Source organism: Phocoena sinus, chromosome 4 (assembly GCF_008692025.1).
Source record: "Phocoena sinus isolate mPhoSin1 chromosome 4, mPhoSin1.pri, whole genome shotgun sequence".
Taxonomy (NCBI): domain Eukaryota; kingdom Metazoa; phylum Chordata; class Mammalia; order Artiodactyla; family Phocoenidae; genus Phocoena; species Phocoena sinus.
The window spans coordinates 23493446-23510940 of NC_045766.1; the positions used below are offsets into that span (position 1 = coordinate 23493446).

The window sequence follows — 17495 nt, forward strand, 5'->3', positions numbered from 1 at the left end:
TTTTGTCTTCAAGGCTGAGTTGGAAAGTGGAGGCTTCAGGAGTGATGGCCATGGTCTGGGAGAAGGCTGATAGGAAGAGAGTTCAGAGCTACCACGTGCTTTATTTAGAGAAGAGAGCGGCCACAGCGTCCTCCTCCAGCCCTGAAACACAGCCTTTTCCTGGTCTGTGGATTGATGGCATGAGGCTTTATTCTTCTTTCCGCTCCAGAGAAACTAGGAGCGGAGTGTCCAGGGCTATACATTTTACTGGCCACGTTATCCACTGTGAGTGAACCCTCATCAAACTCAACTGGGCCTCATTTCTTTACTGCCTTGGTACTCAGTTGCTTAGTTGGAACAATTTTGCTCATAGCCTCCATAAAAGACCAACCTGGTAGAAAAGTAGACCTTCTGCACTAAGCCTTGCGGGGAGACTGAATTTAATGATGTTTCTAACTAGAATTTTAAAAAGACTTAAATTTAGCCTTGTGACACACCTATAACATAGCTGACCTGTTTTCTTCTCTTAAAAAAATTGTTTTATCCTTTTTTAAACTATACACTATTTACATTTTTCAAGACCTTGTAGGTCTTTATCATTTGGGTAAGAGCTCCAGGTGATTAAACTCCCAGGACAAAGATGAGGCTTTCCAAAAAGCGCTGGTTCTCATCTATGTGCAAAGGCCGGTTTTTACAAATAAATTGCTATTATAAACTTTTAAAATATAAAATTAGAATTCTTCTCTAAAAATTCTGCCTATTAGTTTTCATTTTTGCATCCAGCATATTACAAACAGATCATGCTTTCTAACTAGAGATGGACCTAAAAGGAGAAATGATGTTAATGTGTCCCTGTACTCCATCTGGAAACAAGGGTTATTTACACGGGGTCCTTTCTCAATGTTGTGGTGAGCTGTGAGGGGCAGGGCCATCTCTACAGCATGGTTTAAAACCCAACCGAAGACCCCCTCCACTCCTGCTTGAGTGCTTATTGCATATTTTAGGTGGAGTATAAGGCATGAGAAAGGTGGCCAGCCACTTTTACACACTGGAGAATAACGCTGCACATTCAAGAAATGCCACGGTCGGAATAGCTTTCAGAGATTGTTCAAGAACAAAACGTATTAAAGGTCGTGCGTTACATTTAGAAGCACAATACATCGGAGAACATTTTCAAAAGCTCAAACGCAAAGCTGTGTTCCACTGAGTTAAATAGTCAATAAACGAGCATTTTGCTGCCTCTAGGTATGTGTTCAGAGCTTTCAAAAGTCACATCCTGCCACAATTAACAACCAAATGAGCATTCTCGGCCTCTGACCTATCCGTAAGCGTTAATTCTGCAACTCACTCACAGGCTCTGAAGAAGCTGTTTGGAAACAAAAGAAGCCCACGAACCTGGTTAGAAATCTGCAAACCAGAAATTCAATACATTTGTCCTTTTTTTAACAACGACAAAAATTTGTGTTGGCTTTTGGAATGGTGACCAAGAAGAGTAGACGACCAGGGGGCTTCCCTGGTGGTGCAGTGGTTAAGAAGCCGCCTGCCAATGCAGGGGACACAGGTTCGAGCCCTGGTCCGGTGCCTCGGAGCAACTAAGCCCATGTGCCACAACTACTGAGCCTGCGCTCTAGAGCCTATGAGTCACAACTACTGAGCCCGTGAGCCACAACTACTGAAGCCTACGCGCCTAGAGCCCGTGCTCCGCAACAAGAGAAGCCACTGCAATGAGAAGCCTGCGCACCGCAACAGAGTAGCCGGAGTGCTGCAACAAAGACCCCAACGCAGCCAAAAATAAATAATTAAAAAAAAAAGTGGACACCCATTTTCACAATTAAGAAATAATTATTCATAATATTGAAGGAGTAAAATCTTCAGTAGGAAGACATGCAGCCTATCACAACAGAATACAGCTTCCACTAATGATTGCTGCCTTTTTCAGTTTGTCTAGACTTGTTCGCTTTTTGTCAGGTGATATACGTCAGAGAATATTGGCAATCCTTCAAGAAAATGATCAAAAGGTGATTTACAGGGCTTCCCTGGTGGCGCAGTGGTTGAGAGTCCGCCTGCCGATGCAGGGGACACGGGTTCGTGCCCCAGTCCGGGAAGATCCCACATGCCGTGGAGCGGCTGTGCCCGTGAGCCATGGCCGCTGAGCCTGTGCGACCCGAGCCTGTACTCCGCAACGGGAGAGGCCACAACAGTGAGGGGCCCGCGTACCGCAAAAAAAAAAAAAAAAAGGTGATTTACAATTGGCTGATGCTATCCCTTCATGCCTTTTTGCCTTATGCCCTAATTTTATGGAGACAAATTAAAGACGGTAAACCAGGAGTACATCTGCTACTCAAAATATACCTAGGCACTTGTGCTCAGGTCATAAGCTACAGGATGTGGTCATGCTGCCGAACAGAATTCCTCGCCTGCCCTATCTGAGCACTAATGCCCTGGGAGTGCACATGCTTTTCTAGGGACAAAATGTAAAACTCAGGCAAAACTGTCCATAGTTCAACTTGCCCCATTCTAACTGTGTGAAGCTAATCCTCCTTGTTCTCCCTTCTCCCATGCCTGCTTTCTATCTTTTTCACATCTGGTATTTTTTCTATGTAGCTTTCTCCAGATTAATTTTTTTTCTAAAACAGGTTTCATAGGTTCCAACACAATGACCTGAAAAGAGGAAAAAGGCTAAAGAACATTAGGTAGTCTCAGCTAATCTTTGGAGATATAAGCATTTAAGCTCACATTTTTAAAAACTTAAATATGCTATCTGTGAAATGCAGCCACTTAATGATATCACGGTTTAGGCACTTTGGATGAACCTTTCTTCACAGTGGTTTAAAACCATGAAACTTCCAAAAGTGATCTTTATGAATTAGCAGTGATGATAAATTTTTCAACTCTTTGTACACATGCCTGCTCTCCCTTCACCTGGATTATGCATTAAACTTCCTAGTTATTTTTACCAAGAAAATTCACATAGGCTTAGGAGCAAACAGGAAAAAAAAAAAAAAAAAGGAATGAAATCGATTGTGGGTAAATTAGCATGTGAATTGAAATAAGATTCTATGCATTGCTCTTAGGCTAATAGGAGAAAAGAACCAAACTCAGTGGCTTGGGACATTGTGCTTATGGCCAAGGTCAGAGTTGGATCCCTGGCCAGAGGGCCTTTCTGGTGCTCCCACCTCTGTTCCACCAGCAGATAAAAGGGTAATGGCTATAATAATATGGCTGGTTCCTTGCCCAGCATCTTACATGCAGAAGGTTGATAATGATCACTAAACGGATTACAGGAACAAGCAAGTGAAAATCAACTCAGAGTGAAGTCGGCAGTGGCAGACTTCAGCAGATGAAGAACAAGATGACAGAAAGTACTTAAGTAGCTGATAACATTTTGTTTAAAATTTTATAACCTAAATTCAAGGATAGTCATCTCTAACCTCGCTGTTTTACAAGTATAAGGTAATCAATTAAAGGGGGAAAATATATAGATATCCAATTAGTGTCGGTGTGCTTGGCCAGGCATCAGAGCCATGCAAACTAGTAACACTCACAATTGAGCACACAACTGTCTCCACATTCTAATTCTGCCACCTTGGACCAATGGTATAACCTTAAAGTGGAGATAACGCCTACCTGTCTCCCACTATAGCTTTGTGCAGATTAAATCAGGTTGTGAAGAGATCTGAAGATTAAAATCCCTGTTTGTTATTGCTGTTAGCTCTCAGATTCAGCACCAAATCAGAAAAAGTTATAAAAATCACCTCGATCCTCAAATTTTGCATTCTTCAAAATGATTCCCCTGAAGTAGTATGATGAATTAAGTGAAATGGTTTTTGACTGCGATCACTTACAGGCAGGATTTATGAATGGAAACATGGGAAGGCCACTCTGGCCAGCTCTGAAGCCCCGGGCTTTCTTCCTGGGCTATTTACAGAAAGTGTATGGCCAGGGGAAAAGATCACTTTTGTTTCTACAAGCCAGTCATGACATGACTGAAGAACTCACTTCCTCTCTCTGGGACGTCACCCTCTTCACCTGAAGGTGCAGATACAAGAAAGGCAGGGAAGAAAGGAACCTCCCCTTAGCCGCCTACATCAGCCTGAGTCAATTCCAGAAACCAACCCACAGGGTGACAGGCATGGAAGTCAAACACCCTCATTTCCCAGGCATGACTCTCTGATGCTGCTCCTTGAGATGTCATCCAGATCATGACTAATGAGTAAAAATAAAATGCATTACATAACGGGCTTCAAAATTCTACTGCTGAAATAGGTTGTACAGAGATAAGGGAGTGCATTCTTACTTATCATCTGTCCTACATTTCTAAACAGCTGAATACAATAAACTGACTGAATTGGATGTGGCAAAATGAAGAGTGTGAAAAAATATTTTAAAAGCGATTTTATTCTGATTGTCATATTACCCCTGAAATATATAATATACCTGGAGAGTTCCATGCAAATGTGGAGACTGAGTAAATATTTGCTGATTCTCAAATATCATCATTTATCTTGACCGAAATCCGATATCATTTAGCAAATAACATATATAGCCTCACAAATCAACCCCGGTCTTATGTAGTGTATACGGTACCTATTTGGAAACATGAGGTAAAGCCAAACCAATGTTTTCAACTAGAATGTCCTTTGTCAGTGCTGTATGTGGTATATAAAAATGAAGATGGAAAGGGAAAGGGAACGTGCAGGAAGGAAGAAGCAAAGGGAAGGAAAGTCAGTCCTCACTTTGCTGAAACCTTCCAGGGGAAAAGTGGTCATCTTACTGGGCTCACGCATCATATCACTTGAAGATTATATGGGTATAATTTTATCCTTAAGTGGCCTCTGCTTAAGGACAAAGACACAAGGCAAGAAGAGAATTTTCTTTGAGGACCTGGAAGATCGCCAACAAAAATTTAAAATGACAAATAGAGGCTTTATTTCTTGTTCTCAAACTCATCAACCTTTTTTAGAAGGCTGTCTCTAGAGAGTTTCTTCTATATTACAAGGAAGATCCAAAATGCTCCTCAACCTGTTTTTCTAGCTTCCAAACCAACAATTTTGGGGGCTCTAGAAGAGACAACAATGACATGCAAATGAGTTTGCATGTGGAAATAGCCTGATTTCCACAACTGTCCTTGAATACATGTACTGAATTAAGTTACAGCTGAGGATTAACATCCGTGGCAGGCACAGCTCTCAGTCCCTGTAACCTAACAGGAATCTCCTTGCACTGTGCCAAACATGAGACACTGACACCCATCAGCAAATGTGCAAAGTGTATTTACAATCTCCTTAAGAGGTCTCCTAAGTTAAATACAGACATATATAAAGTTAACTTCCGTGTGCAATTAACACACAAGGATACCGGTTCCTCCAGGGAATTGTGCCGGAGCCTCTCTGTTTACAAGTACAGTAGTGATTAAAAGCATAAACAGGAAGAGCAATCTTGGCAGGACCACCAGCCTACCAGTGCTGAGGTAAGTGTTCATCTACCTTCTGTCCTTGATCTAAATTATACCATGAAGTCAAGACTTCCCCATTCAATGACTTATCTGGCTCTTCACCCAAAGGACTTGTCAAGAAGTGTGATAAGTATTTAAATAAGCCACCTCACTGGTTTGTGTTAGTCTAGAGCTGCTATCTCAAGTCCAGGATAACGTTTATGAGAAATGTCTTAAGTAACACTGGCCAATGTGGTTGTCAGATAGGATCTCAGGAGCGTGTTTCCCTAATTTTTCAACGATTTAGGGTGACCACCATTCATTTCCATAGTCTGGATCCAAATGAGAATTCAGTGCTTAACTAGGCAAAGGTCATCTTATTTAACTCAAAATTTTCATCTATAACTCAAGTAACATACTCCTGACTTTCATATTACAACTGCCATATTTACTCCTGAATACTACGATTGTAATTTTAAGCAAGGCTAGACGGGCTCAGTCTAGAACAGTGTCCTTTCACCTTCCCCGATGGCAGCATTAGGAACCACAGCCTCATTAGTGGGCTGATTTCTTCTCCTTGTAAGAGAAGCCAAATGCTCTGCATGTCCTAGGAAGCCACTACTGGTCCTACCAAAAACTTACAACCCATACCATCTTCCTTCCCTCCTGAACAGAATGTTAAACCTTGATTTGCAATAAAGTAAGAAAAGCTTACACCTACTGCTCTCCCCATGCAAGAAACTATGTTTGAGGACCAGTCATTTGGGCATTGCTTCAAAAGGCACATTTATTCCAGTGGCAATTTGAATCAGTAGAGAAAGAGAGAATAAGATTAAAAACAAAACCGAAAAACAGGATGGGTTTTGTGGAACACGTAAGTAAATAGCAATCTGGGACCTATACAAACCACTTAGCTTCTTCCCAATAGTTTAACCAGAGTCCCTAAGGTAGAATAATTCACAGTTGTATCATGACACACACAGGCCTTCAAAAAATACTGTTTAAAAAAGTAGCTGAGAACTCTCAAGCAGCTTGCCCTGATGTCCAGTTCAAGTATAAGCAATGCAGAAGAGCTGCAAGATTCCAAACTACGTGACAAAGAAAATTCAGTGCAGATCACAGGCTTTGATAAATTATGAAAAATCATGGTATATATTACTATTTAACTAACATCTAAGAAACGTTTTGAAATAATTAACGTGTGTTCACATTCCATGCATTTTCTAGCAGGTTAAGCCCTGGGTTAGTGTCTCTGTGCTCTTTTCTACAAAGCTCTATTCTTTGACAAATCCAAGCATTCCTCACACCGAAACGGAAGTACCCAGGGATTCTGTCTACTTACCCTCTTTACTGCATGCCTGACCTCACAAGGGCTGCTCGTTATTACCTCTGGCAGAGAAGACGACTGGAAGATCTAACTGGTTGGGGTTTTATGTGGGGTTCTATTCGCGCTGCCTTAGAAGAATCCCTGGATGTCACAGACAGCACCTGCATTTTTCCCAGGGACAAGAACCAGCCGCCCTCTCCCTCCTGCTTGCCCCACCTCCCTCTCCCAAAGCCCTAAGTGCACTGAGTGCACTCTCCCAAAGCCCTTGTCGCACTGAACTTTTTCCCTGTGGTTTTGCAGCACCCTCCTCGAGCAAAGAAGGAAACACAACAAAACTTGAAAACAAACCAACAACAGAAACTTCAAACAAACGGGTGAGCGAGCCGGCAGCCTCCTCCAAGGCGGAGGCTCACTTTTTACCGCAGAATTCGGTGTTGTTGAGGAACTTCTTGATGACCAGCCCCAGGCAGACAACCAGCAACAACATGTAGCCCACGGTGCCCGAGAAGGTGGGCGCGTCCGGCGGCGCCTTAAGGAACTGGCGCAGGCCCTCCTCCACGTAGTACACCTGGTCGTAGATGCTGAGGAAAGTGAAGATGTGGAAGAGCTGGTGGCTGTGGCCGATGATGTCGAAGAGGCCCGGCTGGATGCGCTCGGGGATCTTGCTCACGTTGAAGAAGGCGGCCACCACCAGCCAGAAGTAGCGGCGGTAGAAGTGCACGAAGAGCGTGGGGTTCTCGCCCCGCAGGTCGAAGAGCCAGCTCTCGAGCATGATGGGGCAGGCCATGCTCAGGGGCATGACGAAGACGAAGGTGCGCAGCGCGAACGGATAAGAGCACCAGTCGGTGCGGCTCTTGCAGCAGGCCACGGTGCAAGCCACGGCCAGCAGGAAGGCCACGGGCAGCACTAGCGCGCGGTAGGCGGCAATGAGGCCCGTGCAGTCCACGTGCCAGCCCAGGCGCTGCTGCACGTACGGGGTCATCACCCTGGCGTCCAACAAGCTCAGGCCGGGCAGCAGGTAGTAGTAGTAGGCCACAGTGCTGCCAAAGCCGTAGTAGCTGATGGACGCGTAGTCCAGGTAGAAGAAGGCTGCGCGCAGGCGCAGCGACAGGCAGCTGAACACGTGCGCCGTGCAGCTCATGGCGAAGGTCAGCAGCACGCCCGAAGCGTAGCACCACAGCGGCAGTAGCCACGGATGGTGGAAGGGCACGTCGCGGCCGCTCAGGAAGAACAGGCGGCAGAACTTGCTCAGGAACAGCAGCAGTGGGATGAAGTGCGTCCAGAAGTTCAGCGTCTCGTTGGTAGGCTTCAGCACCGAGGCTAGGCACTCCTGCGCCGTGCACGGCAGCCGCCGGTAGCCGGACAGGATGAAGCACTCCACAAAGTCGTCGGGCACCTCGTCCCAGCGCAGCAGCGGCTTGGCGGAGGCCGGAGGGTCCCCGGAGGCTGAGGGGTGGGGGCGCGAGGCGGCCTCCGAAGCCGCCGCGGTCGTGCCGGGCGGGCCCTTTGTGCCCGCGCTCCGGGGCTGCAGGCGCCGCGGCATGGTGCCCGGGGCTTGGCTAGGGCGCGCACAGGCGACCTCTGGCGCCGGCTCCGGCGCGCTCGCCAGTCCCCGCCGGCTGCCGTCGGAGCCTTTGTGCACGCGCCGGGGGCGTCGCTGCAGGTTCACGAGAAGACCTGAGCCTCGGAGCAGCCGTTCCTAAAAAATAAATAAGTAAATAAAAATAGTTATCGATTTCGCAGCCGCGTAGCGACGGGTAGGAGCGCACGGGGCTCGGCGGCCCCTTCCCCAGGCTCCCTGCTACCGGCTCTCGGCCGCCCGCGCTGCTGCAGCGGCGGTGGCGGCGCGGCTGACGGCGGCGCTGCTGCGGTGACTGGGCATCGCGCGGTGCGGGCGCAGCAGCAGCCGCCCCCGGCGCGGGAGGCGGGGATGTGGGAGCTGAGGCGCTGGAGGGAGGGAGGGACGGGCGCACTGGGGGAGGGCGGGGGCCTCTCTGGCTAGTGTTTCACGGCGGCCTCGGGGGATAGAGTTGTCCCTGGGCTCGAGTTCCATACCATCCCCCCTCCCTCGGGTCGCAGAAGCCCGAGCTGGCCCGTTAATGATTGATGCGGGGGACCAAAGGCTGCGCCCGCGACTCAGCAGCCCGCGCCGAGGGCGAGGGTCGGCGCGGGGATTCGAAACCCGACAGCCACGCGGGCGCTCGAGAGGACACTGGAGAGACGCGTCCGCTGGGGGCGGGGAGCTGCGGCCGCGGGGGGAGGGGAGGGGAGCGCAGCGGGCGCGCCTGAGCCGGGGCAGGGCGGAGGGATGCGCTGACAGTAATCTCCGGAGGGGGCGGGGGCGCTCCGGAAATCGGGGGCCTTCGAGGCCATGTCTGGATCGGGGCGTGTCATTGTCAGATACCTGGGACTGCTCCTCTCTTTCCGTGTGTGTGCGCGCGCCCGCGCGCGCGGTCCTCACTCTCAGCACCATATCGAGCATTAGTTTGTCTCCTTTCGTCTAGCGGACTTATTCAGGTGCGTCACTAACCTCCTTTCGTCCTTGTCCGTTCCAAACGAACGGTCCTCTAAACTGGCCTGTGGTAGCGCTCACCAGGCCTCGGGGGCCGCAGCTCACCCGTGCTCCTGTTCTTGTGTCTTTAACTAGGAATTTTGTTTGGAGCCCAAAGTCCTACAACTCAGAGCGGGCTGCCCAAACTCCACGTTTTAATGAAAAATTTCAGGTGAAGACCAGGCGATTCAGAAAGCCTGTAACGATCTGAGGAATTTATTAAGAAGGGGTTCCCAAGCAGAGCTGCGCCTGAGTCAAAGGCTGATCATAAGTGGGGGCCGTTGATGACGGAGGACTAAAGGGAGGAGGTGCGTTCTAGCCCTAACTGAAAAGAGAACGGAGACGAATTCGTAGAGACTCGGAGGGGTGGCTTGGAAAAAGCTTATGCATAATTTAGCAGAAGTACCTGGCAGGCTAAGTTGGGTGGCTGGAGCCCAGAAGAAAGGAAGACTGAAGAATGGAAAACAGTTGTGATGCACTGCGCTGTGAAAATATGCCCGTAAGCCTTGTGAAAAGAGGGGCTAAAAAACCTGCCTCCTGTAAAATGTTTATCATTTCACGGAAGTTTCTCTTAGTGATGCCTTGGGGATGTGACTGAATCTGACTTGCATCACTGACCTGCTGTATAGTGTCATGGCAACAAGGGCTAACCTTTAAGGAACCAGGCACTGTTCTAAGTGCTTTACAGTTTTAAAAGTTTTTAGGTATTATTATTTTTCCCATTTTGCAGGTAAGGAAGTGGAAGCACCACAACGGTGAATAATATGCCCGATTGGCAGAAGGGGGATTTGAACCCAGCAAGCTGCTTCTGGAGCTTGTGTACTTAAAGCAGAACATCCAACAACCTGATTTGCTCAGAAGAAACTAGTAGGGAAGGATAGTCTGATTTGAGGAAAGCCTTTCATTTTCATTTTATAAGTGAAAGGCCACCTTCATCACTATAACAAATCCTGTAGGTACGTCAAGGAAGATTTACTTAGTGGTGGCTCAGAGGACTTAAGTTATGGATAAGAATTATTTATAACTAAGAAACCATTCAGTATTGTAAATGTCTAAAATTACTTAAAGTTACTAGAAACAGTCCCTTTAGAAGTTTCCGCTTTCTCTTTGAAAAAAGTGTTTTCCACTAATAACTGCTTTAGCAAACTCTTACACAACTAGACCAAAGGTACACTTGGGTCTTGAGCCTTTCTGAACTATCACAAAGTCCTTATTAATGGATTTTAAATAAATGAGATTTTGCCATAGTTACTTAACTAGTATTTTGTTTTGCCACTGTCTATAGCCTTGTTTCTGTTTTTGTTTTTGCGGTACACGGGCCTCTCACTGTTGTGGCCTCTCCCGTTGCGGAGCACAGGCTCCGGATGCACAGGCCCAGCGGTCATGGCTCACAGGCCTAGCCGCTCCGCGGCATGTGGGATCTTCCCGGACCGGGGCACGAACCCGTGTCCCCTGCATCAGCAGGCGGACTCTCACCCACTGCGCCACCAGGGAAGCCCAGCCTTGTTGTTTGAAAGCAAAACCTAATTTCCTTTCACATCTGGACTAAGGATCCAGGCTAATTTGTAAAAGGGATTAAGATTCAGCCATTTATAAATCAAACCTGGGAATGATAAAACTGAATCCAGGGCAGACTGGAAAAAACATTTTTTTTTCCTATTCTCTTTGTTACTTCACAAACAACCTGAGCTGTAGAAAAATGTTGATCTTATAATAAACCCCATATTTACCAACCTCTTAGTTGCATAATCATCTCACTTACATAATCGGGAGAAATAATAGAAAGTTCACATCAAGTGAAATAATGGAATTGACTCTAAATGAAAGTGAAAAAACTCTGGCTAGATGGAATAACATTTATCTTGATGACTAAGAGTGATGAGACTGGCTCTAATAAAAGATGGTGTTCTTTAAAACACTCAGTATTTTATAAAGTCAAAAGATCTGTTGTAGCATTCTCATGTCTTTCGGAAAGTCTTTGGGACTTCTGCTTTTCTCTTTTCTCACGCGTCTCCCACCGCACGTGAGGCAGAAAGTCAGCTGCTGCCTTGAAGTGGTGTTCCCGAAAGCTCTCTGATGCCAGCCAAGACAGGTGTCCTGGCTATACCTTGACAAAGCCAAGTAAAAAGGAACTAAGGAAACTGCAAAATTCACCTAACTTATTTATTAAAAAAAAAAAAACACAAAACTATGATTTTTCCTCAATTACTACCAATCTATAGAATTAATTTTTCTTAAGGTTTTTGAGATGTAAAACTGTGTTCCCCAAACCTTACAAAGGCTGGCTTTTGTAGTTTATTTTAAGTCCAGTAAACTAACTGCCTCTTGTCAGTGAGAACCACGATTCTGTCCCCTGGGCTTGGCTAAACAGATAGAAGCAGCGGGCTGGCTGCCATTCCCTGAAGGTGCACTGGGAGATAAGGCATCTCTAAGGTAACCAGAACTACCAAGTTCCTGATAGAGAAGAGTCACCAGGTATTACATTGGAAAGCCAGTGCCAGCATTTAGAGGCAGAAACCAGCTAGTTCTCCCAATTGAAATCTTGTCAAACCAAGGCTACAAATGTGTTTTTCACAGTTCTGCGAAGGCCCTGTACATTTGGATGCTGAGGGGTCCTGGCTGCAAAATGCAGTCATAGGTAGGAATTGTAGCAAGCAGGACAAATGGCTTTTGCCCTTGTGGTTTGCTTTGGTGACGTTCTTATAGACCAACTATAAGTTTATTTGTGTTTCTCGCTGCAGTAATAAGATGAAGCATATATAAAAATTCCCCAGCAAATGTGATGTCCTCTAATAAAGATGATGAGATATTTGTAAAGCCTGCAGAAAAAAAAATGCTATGATATTTGTTAATACTACACCTGGTTTTGGAGGAAGTAATTTCTTTGCTAGTCTCATTTTTAGAAAATCAATCAACCAACCAAACGAAACCTACTATGGACCCAGTGCTTAAATGCACCCATGATCTGTATGAAGAGAATTCTATAAGGTTGGTCCCTCTCCTTAGAATATACAGTCTAAACAAAGTGCTTCTCTTTCCTCAAATTGAAAGCAGTCGTAATGTTATCATCCAAACTCTTCCATGCTGTTTGGGATTAAAATATACACACTACTATGTATAAAATAGATAACATGGGAAAGGGACGGTGGGAGGGAGAAGCAAGAGGGAGGGGATATGGGGATATGTGTATACATATAGCTGATTCACTTTGTTATACAGCAGAAACTAACACACCATTGTAAAGCACTTATACTCCAATAAAGATGTTTAAAAAAATAGATAACCAACAAGGACCTACTGTATAGCTCAGGGAATTATACTCAATATCTTGTAATATGTTGTATCTTCCAATATACCTATAATGGAAAAGAATCTAAAAAAGAAAAGATATATATAACTGAATCACTTTGCTGTACACCTGAAACTAACACAACATTATGAATCAACTATATTTCAATACAAATTTTAAAAAAACAAAAACAAACAATCACTTCCATGTCAGATGTGGTCACTACCAGATTATAGGGTCCCAGCTTCCTAATGGTGGAAAAACTTCTGGCAGTGGCATCAGGTGTAACTATGGCAACTTTTTCAGGGCAAAGTGCAATCCAAAGCCTGGGTAGAGGGCTGAAAGTGAGAGAGAGAGTGGTGGGAGATTGAGTTCTTACCCTGGCACTGTTCCTGCCTGGTTACTGACATGGTGGCAGGGTTCTCTCTTTTTTTTGGCTGCACTGCAAGGCTGGTGGGATCTTAGTTCCCCGACCAGGGATTGAACCTGCGCCCTCGGCAGTGAAAGTGTGGAGTCCTAACTACTGGACCTCCAGGGAATTCCCAACAAGAGTCTCTTTTGAAGGAAAGCTAAGGGAGCCTTGTTGAGGGTGTTTTTTGCCTTTTGAGGTTCTATGCCGGGAGTGACAGTTCCATATGCCCCTCTCTCCACAAGTTCACCTGCTCTCTACCAGTGGTCTCCAGAGTGGGCTGCACAGGAAGACCGATTAAGGTGAAGAATAAGATGTCGCAACTTCTGTTTCAATAGATCTCATCCTTCTGAATGTCCATACTCTGAGAAGGTTGTATAATACACTTAACGTGGAACCCATGGAGGTAACTTACAAATAATACGTTGGGTCGTGGGGAGCATCTAAACACTGGCAGGTAAAGGGCACGCGATCGAAACTGTTTGACGACTTCTGCCCTGGAGTCCATTGCCCTTGTTTGTCCGGTCTGCTTCCATCCCCTATCCCAGATCCAGGATGGACTCCCCTTTCCTGCCTCTCAGGTTGCTGGAAAGGGTGTTTCGGAGTCACCGTCTGTTCTCCTACAGTCCCTAGGCTCTGATTAGCCCTGCCCAAGCCTTCAGCCCCTCCCATAGCTTTCCTGAGCTAATGCAGTCTCTATTCTGGAGTTATTTCTCCCAATTCCGCCCTTTCTGTTTCCTGACTAGAGCCTGTATTGTTTTCCTGTAAAATCCTCATATTTACATGTTACATTCACCCTAATTCAGAGTTATCCTTTGGGGAAGAGACTTTTTTGGTGGTGCCTTTGAGGTGGCTTCCATTCATTTAACTTTAGAAACAGTGATACAAGTGTGTAAGATAGATGACTGAGTGCCTGCTCCTCATTATTTATATTTTTTAAAAAATAAATTTATTTATTTTTGGCTGTGTTGGGTCTTCATTTCTGTGCGAGGGCTTTCCCCAGTTGTGGCAAGTGGGGGCCACTCTTCATCGCGGTGCGTGGGCCTCTCACTGTCGCGGCCTCTCTTGTTGCGGAGCACAGGCTCCAGATGCGCAGGCTCAGTAGTTGTGGCTCACGGGCCTAGCTTCTCCGCGGCATGTGGGATCTTCCCAGACCAGGGCTCGAACCCGTGTCCCCTGCATTGGCAGGCGGATTCTCAACCACTGCGCCACCAGGGAAGCCCTGCTCCTCATTATTTATTGACAGTTTTCCTTGAGACACGGTGCTTTGCGCATAGTAAGTACTCAACACGTACTTGTGATTGGGGCAATTCTTTTCAGTACTGTAGTTCTTTAAAAGGTTAGACTCAGAATAGGCTTGTCCTGTAACCCTTTGGTCATCTACAGAGTTGGTCGTCTAGTCCACCTCTCTTCCCATTTATCATAGTTGTTTCAGTTTGTTGATCATACACTGTATTCAGATACGGGGATAGGCACTTTACCTATATTATCTCTAATTCTCAGAATACTCTTTGTAAGGGAAATCCGCTCTCCTCATTTTCAGACAAGAAATCAGAGGCTCAGAGATGTGAAGCAGTTGGGTGGCAGAGCCAGAGTCAAACTATTAATTCCAAACTCCCCACTCTTTCCTTTATGGGGCACTGTCCCCAGCAAGGCTGTGGTGTAGCCAGCCTTGAACATCTCCAGCAAAGGCACCTAATCCCTCACATGGTCTCCCCTTCCATTTTAAGCATTTTAAATGGTTGTTGTTGGAGAACTTTGTAAATAATTAAATGAGCACAACTGATGAGAAAAAAGCCACTGTTGAATCTTGGCCTAAAGCTCAGCCATAAGTGTCACTGAATGTGGTCACTGGTTGGATCTGGGTAGAAAGTCCCCGAAAAGAATGATGCCAAATAAGACGTGTGTGCGTGCAGTACGTGTCAGCTGCGTATTGATTATCCATGGCTGGAAGGTACGTTTCATACAAAGAGCATTTTCCTGTAAACAATTAACATCTGTTGTTACCAGGGGGCTTGCCATACCCTCGATCTCTACAAAGAGGCAAATAGATTCTGTGATTTCAGAGATGATCGTTGCATTTAGTACAGTATTATTGACTACAGTGATTGATGAATACAGAAAGGAAGATATTCTGCTATGGTTTCATTTAGGTTTTTTCTTTTTAGAAATTAAAAAAATGTTTATTTAGGCATAATTCACATGCAACATTATATTAGTTTCAGGTGCACAATGATTTGGTATTTGTATCTATTGTGAAATGGTCACCCCAATAAGTCTAGTTAACATCCATCACCATACATAGTTACCAAAAAATTCTTTTTCTTGCCTTGAGGACTTTTAAGATCCACTCTCTTGGCAACTTTCAAATATGCAATGCAGCGTTATTAACTGTAGTCACCATGCTGTACATTATATCCCCAAGACATTAATTTTTTTAACTGGAAATTTGTACTTTTTGACCCCCTTCAAGGTGTACATCTTGCCCACCTCCAGCCCCTGAATATGTTATTTTCTTCCTCTGTCTGACTTTTTTCACTAGCATAATGTCCTCAGGGTCCATCCGTGTTGTCACAAATGGGAAGATTTCACTCTTTTTTATGGCAGAATTATATTCCATTGGTGTATCCATCCATCCATCTATCTATCTATCTATCTATCTCTTCTTTATCCATTCGTCCATCTATGGACAGTTAGGTTGTTTCCATATCTTGGCTGTTAATAATGCTGGAATGAGCATGGAGGTGCAGATGTCTTTTCGAATTAGCATTTCCATTTTCTTTGGATAAATACTCAGGAGTAGAATTGCTGGATTGTATGGTAATTATATTTTTAATTTTTTGCGAAACCTCCATACTGTTTCTACAGTGGGTGTGCCAATTTACATTCCAATCAACAGTGCACAAGGGTTTCCTGTTCTCCAGTACAGGTTATTTCTTACCTTTTTGATAATAGCCAGTTTAACAAGTGTGAGGTGGTATCTCAGTGTGGTTTTGACTTGCATTTCCCTGATGATTAGTGATGTTGAGCATCTTTTCATGTACTTGTACATCTAGCTTTTTTTTTTTTTTTTCAGTACGCGGGCCTCTCACTGTTGTGGTCTCTCCCGTTGCGGAGCACAGGCTCCGGACGCGCAGGCTCAGCGGCCATGGCTCACGGGCCCAGCCGCTCCGCGGCATGTGGGATCTCCCCGGACCGGGGCACGTACCCGCATCTCCTGCATCGGCAGGCGGACTCTCAACCACTGCGCCACCAGGGAAGCCCCGACAAGGAGCGTTTTTTAAGGAACATGCGTAGTCCCTTGGTCACCCGGTGGCACGTTTCCTTTGAGCCATGTGTTCTGAGAATTCTATGGTCAAAATGCATTAGTTTTGTTTTATTCTGGGTCCCTGCCCTGCTCCTCCAAACTTCCACCAAACTCCGCTTTAGATACCTCATTCTCATACACACTTAACTCACTGATTAGAGATAACCCAGTGCTGGATAGGGATTATTGAATAAATCTATAGTGAGCATTCAGGAGACAGGCCAGTTGTTTATTTAACAAGCAATAATGAACACCACTTATGCACATAGCTGGTACCTATTGCTCAGGGCATGGAAAGGCAGAGGAGCAAGTTGGAGCACAACAAAGAGAAGTCAGAATCACCCCTCTTCTCACTTGGAGGGGAAATGGGTCCACAGTGTTTTAATGCAACCACTTTGTGATTACTTATTTAACGCGGCCATTCTGAAACGAGGAACATTTCAATGCTGCTTCAAACACCATTAAGCTTCTGATGTTTTTACTTCTAAGTAATGTGCTAGACAGACACCTGCACCCCACCCACGGAGGTCAGGGCTGGGGTGAGGGTTAAGCACCATCTGGCAAGAAAACTATGGAAAAGCAAGAGTCATGAGTCATCCCCACTTGTTCATCTCAAAGAGAACTGTCATCCCCGGATTATTTGTTTGTCTGTCCCTTGGCTTGCGTCTCTGCTCTCTGATTTCTCCTTTACTGTACCAATGGCAAGGCTCATTTCTTCTTCACTGTACCAATGGCCAGGCTCATTTCTTCTTCTTTTTTTTTAATAGATCTTTATTGGAGTATAATTGCTTCACAATACCGTGTTAGTTTCTGTGACACAACAAAGCGAATCAGCCATATGCATACACATGTCCCCATATCCCCTCCCTCTTGAGCCTCCCTCCCACCCTCCCTATCTCACCCCTCCAGGTCATCGCAAAGCACCGAGGAAGACCTAAATAGACATTTCACCAAGGAAGACATACAGATGGCCAAGAGGCACATGAAAAGTTGCTCAACATCACTAATTATTAGAGAAATGCAAATCGAAACCACAATGAGGTATCACCTCAGGCCGGTCAGAATGGCAGTTATCAAAAAAGCTAGAAACAATGAACGCTGGAAAGGGTGTGGTGAAAAGGGAACCCTCCTACACTGTTGGGTGGGAATGTAAATTGATACAATCACTTCTAATTAACAGCTTCCAATGCAAGAGTATG

The 17495-nt window shown here is 45.5% G+C and overlaps 1 protein-coding gene and 2 long non-coding RNA genes across 3 annotated transcripts; 1 reads left to right on the plus strand and 2 right to left on the minus strand.

Annotated features, from left to right (window-relative positions):
* Positions 1–6821: 6821 nt before the first annotated feature.
* Positions 6822–8630, minus strand: PAQR9 (progestin and adipoQ receptor family member 9). Its single transcript, XM_032631462.1, has one exon. It carries the CDS (start codon positions 8281–8283, stop codon positions 7150–7152), a length of 1134 nt encoding a protein of 377 aa, XP_032487353.1. The 5' UTR covers positions 8284–8630; the 3' UTR covers positions 6822–7149.
* On the minus strand, positions 8513–8948 carry LOC116753577. Its single transcript, XR_004349769.1, has one exon. It is a non-coding gene; the product is annotated as an uncharacterized LOC116753577 (long non-coding RNA).
* Positions 8949–9093: 145 nt separating this feature from the next.
* On the plus strand, positions 9094–10553 carry LOC116753416. The gene is made up of 3 exons (XR_004349751.1): positions 9094–9257; positions 9388–9599; positions 10022–10553. It is a non-coding gene; the product is annotated as an uncharacterized LOC116753416 (long non-coding RNA).
* Positions 10554–17495: the final 6942 nt, after the last annotated feature.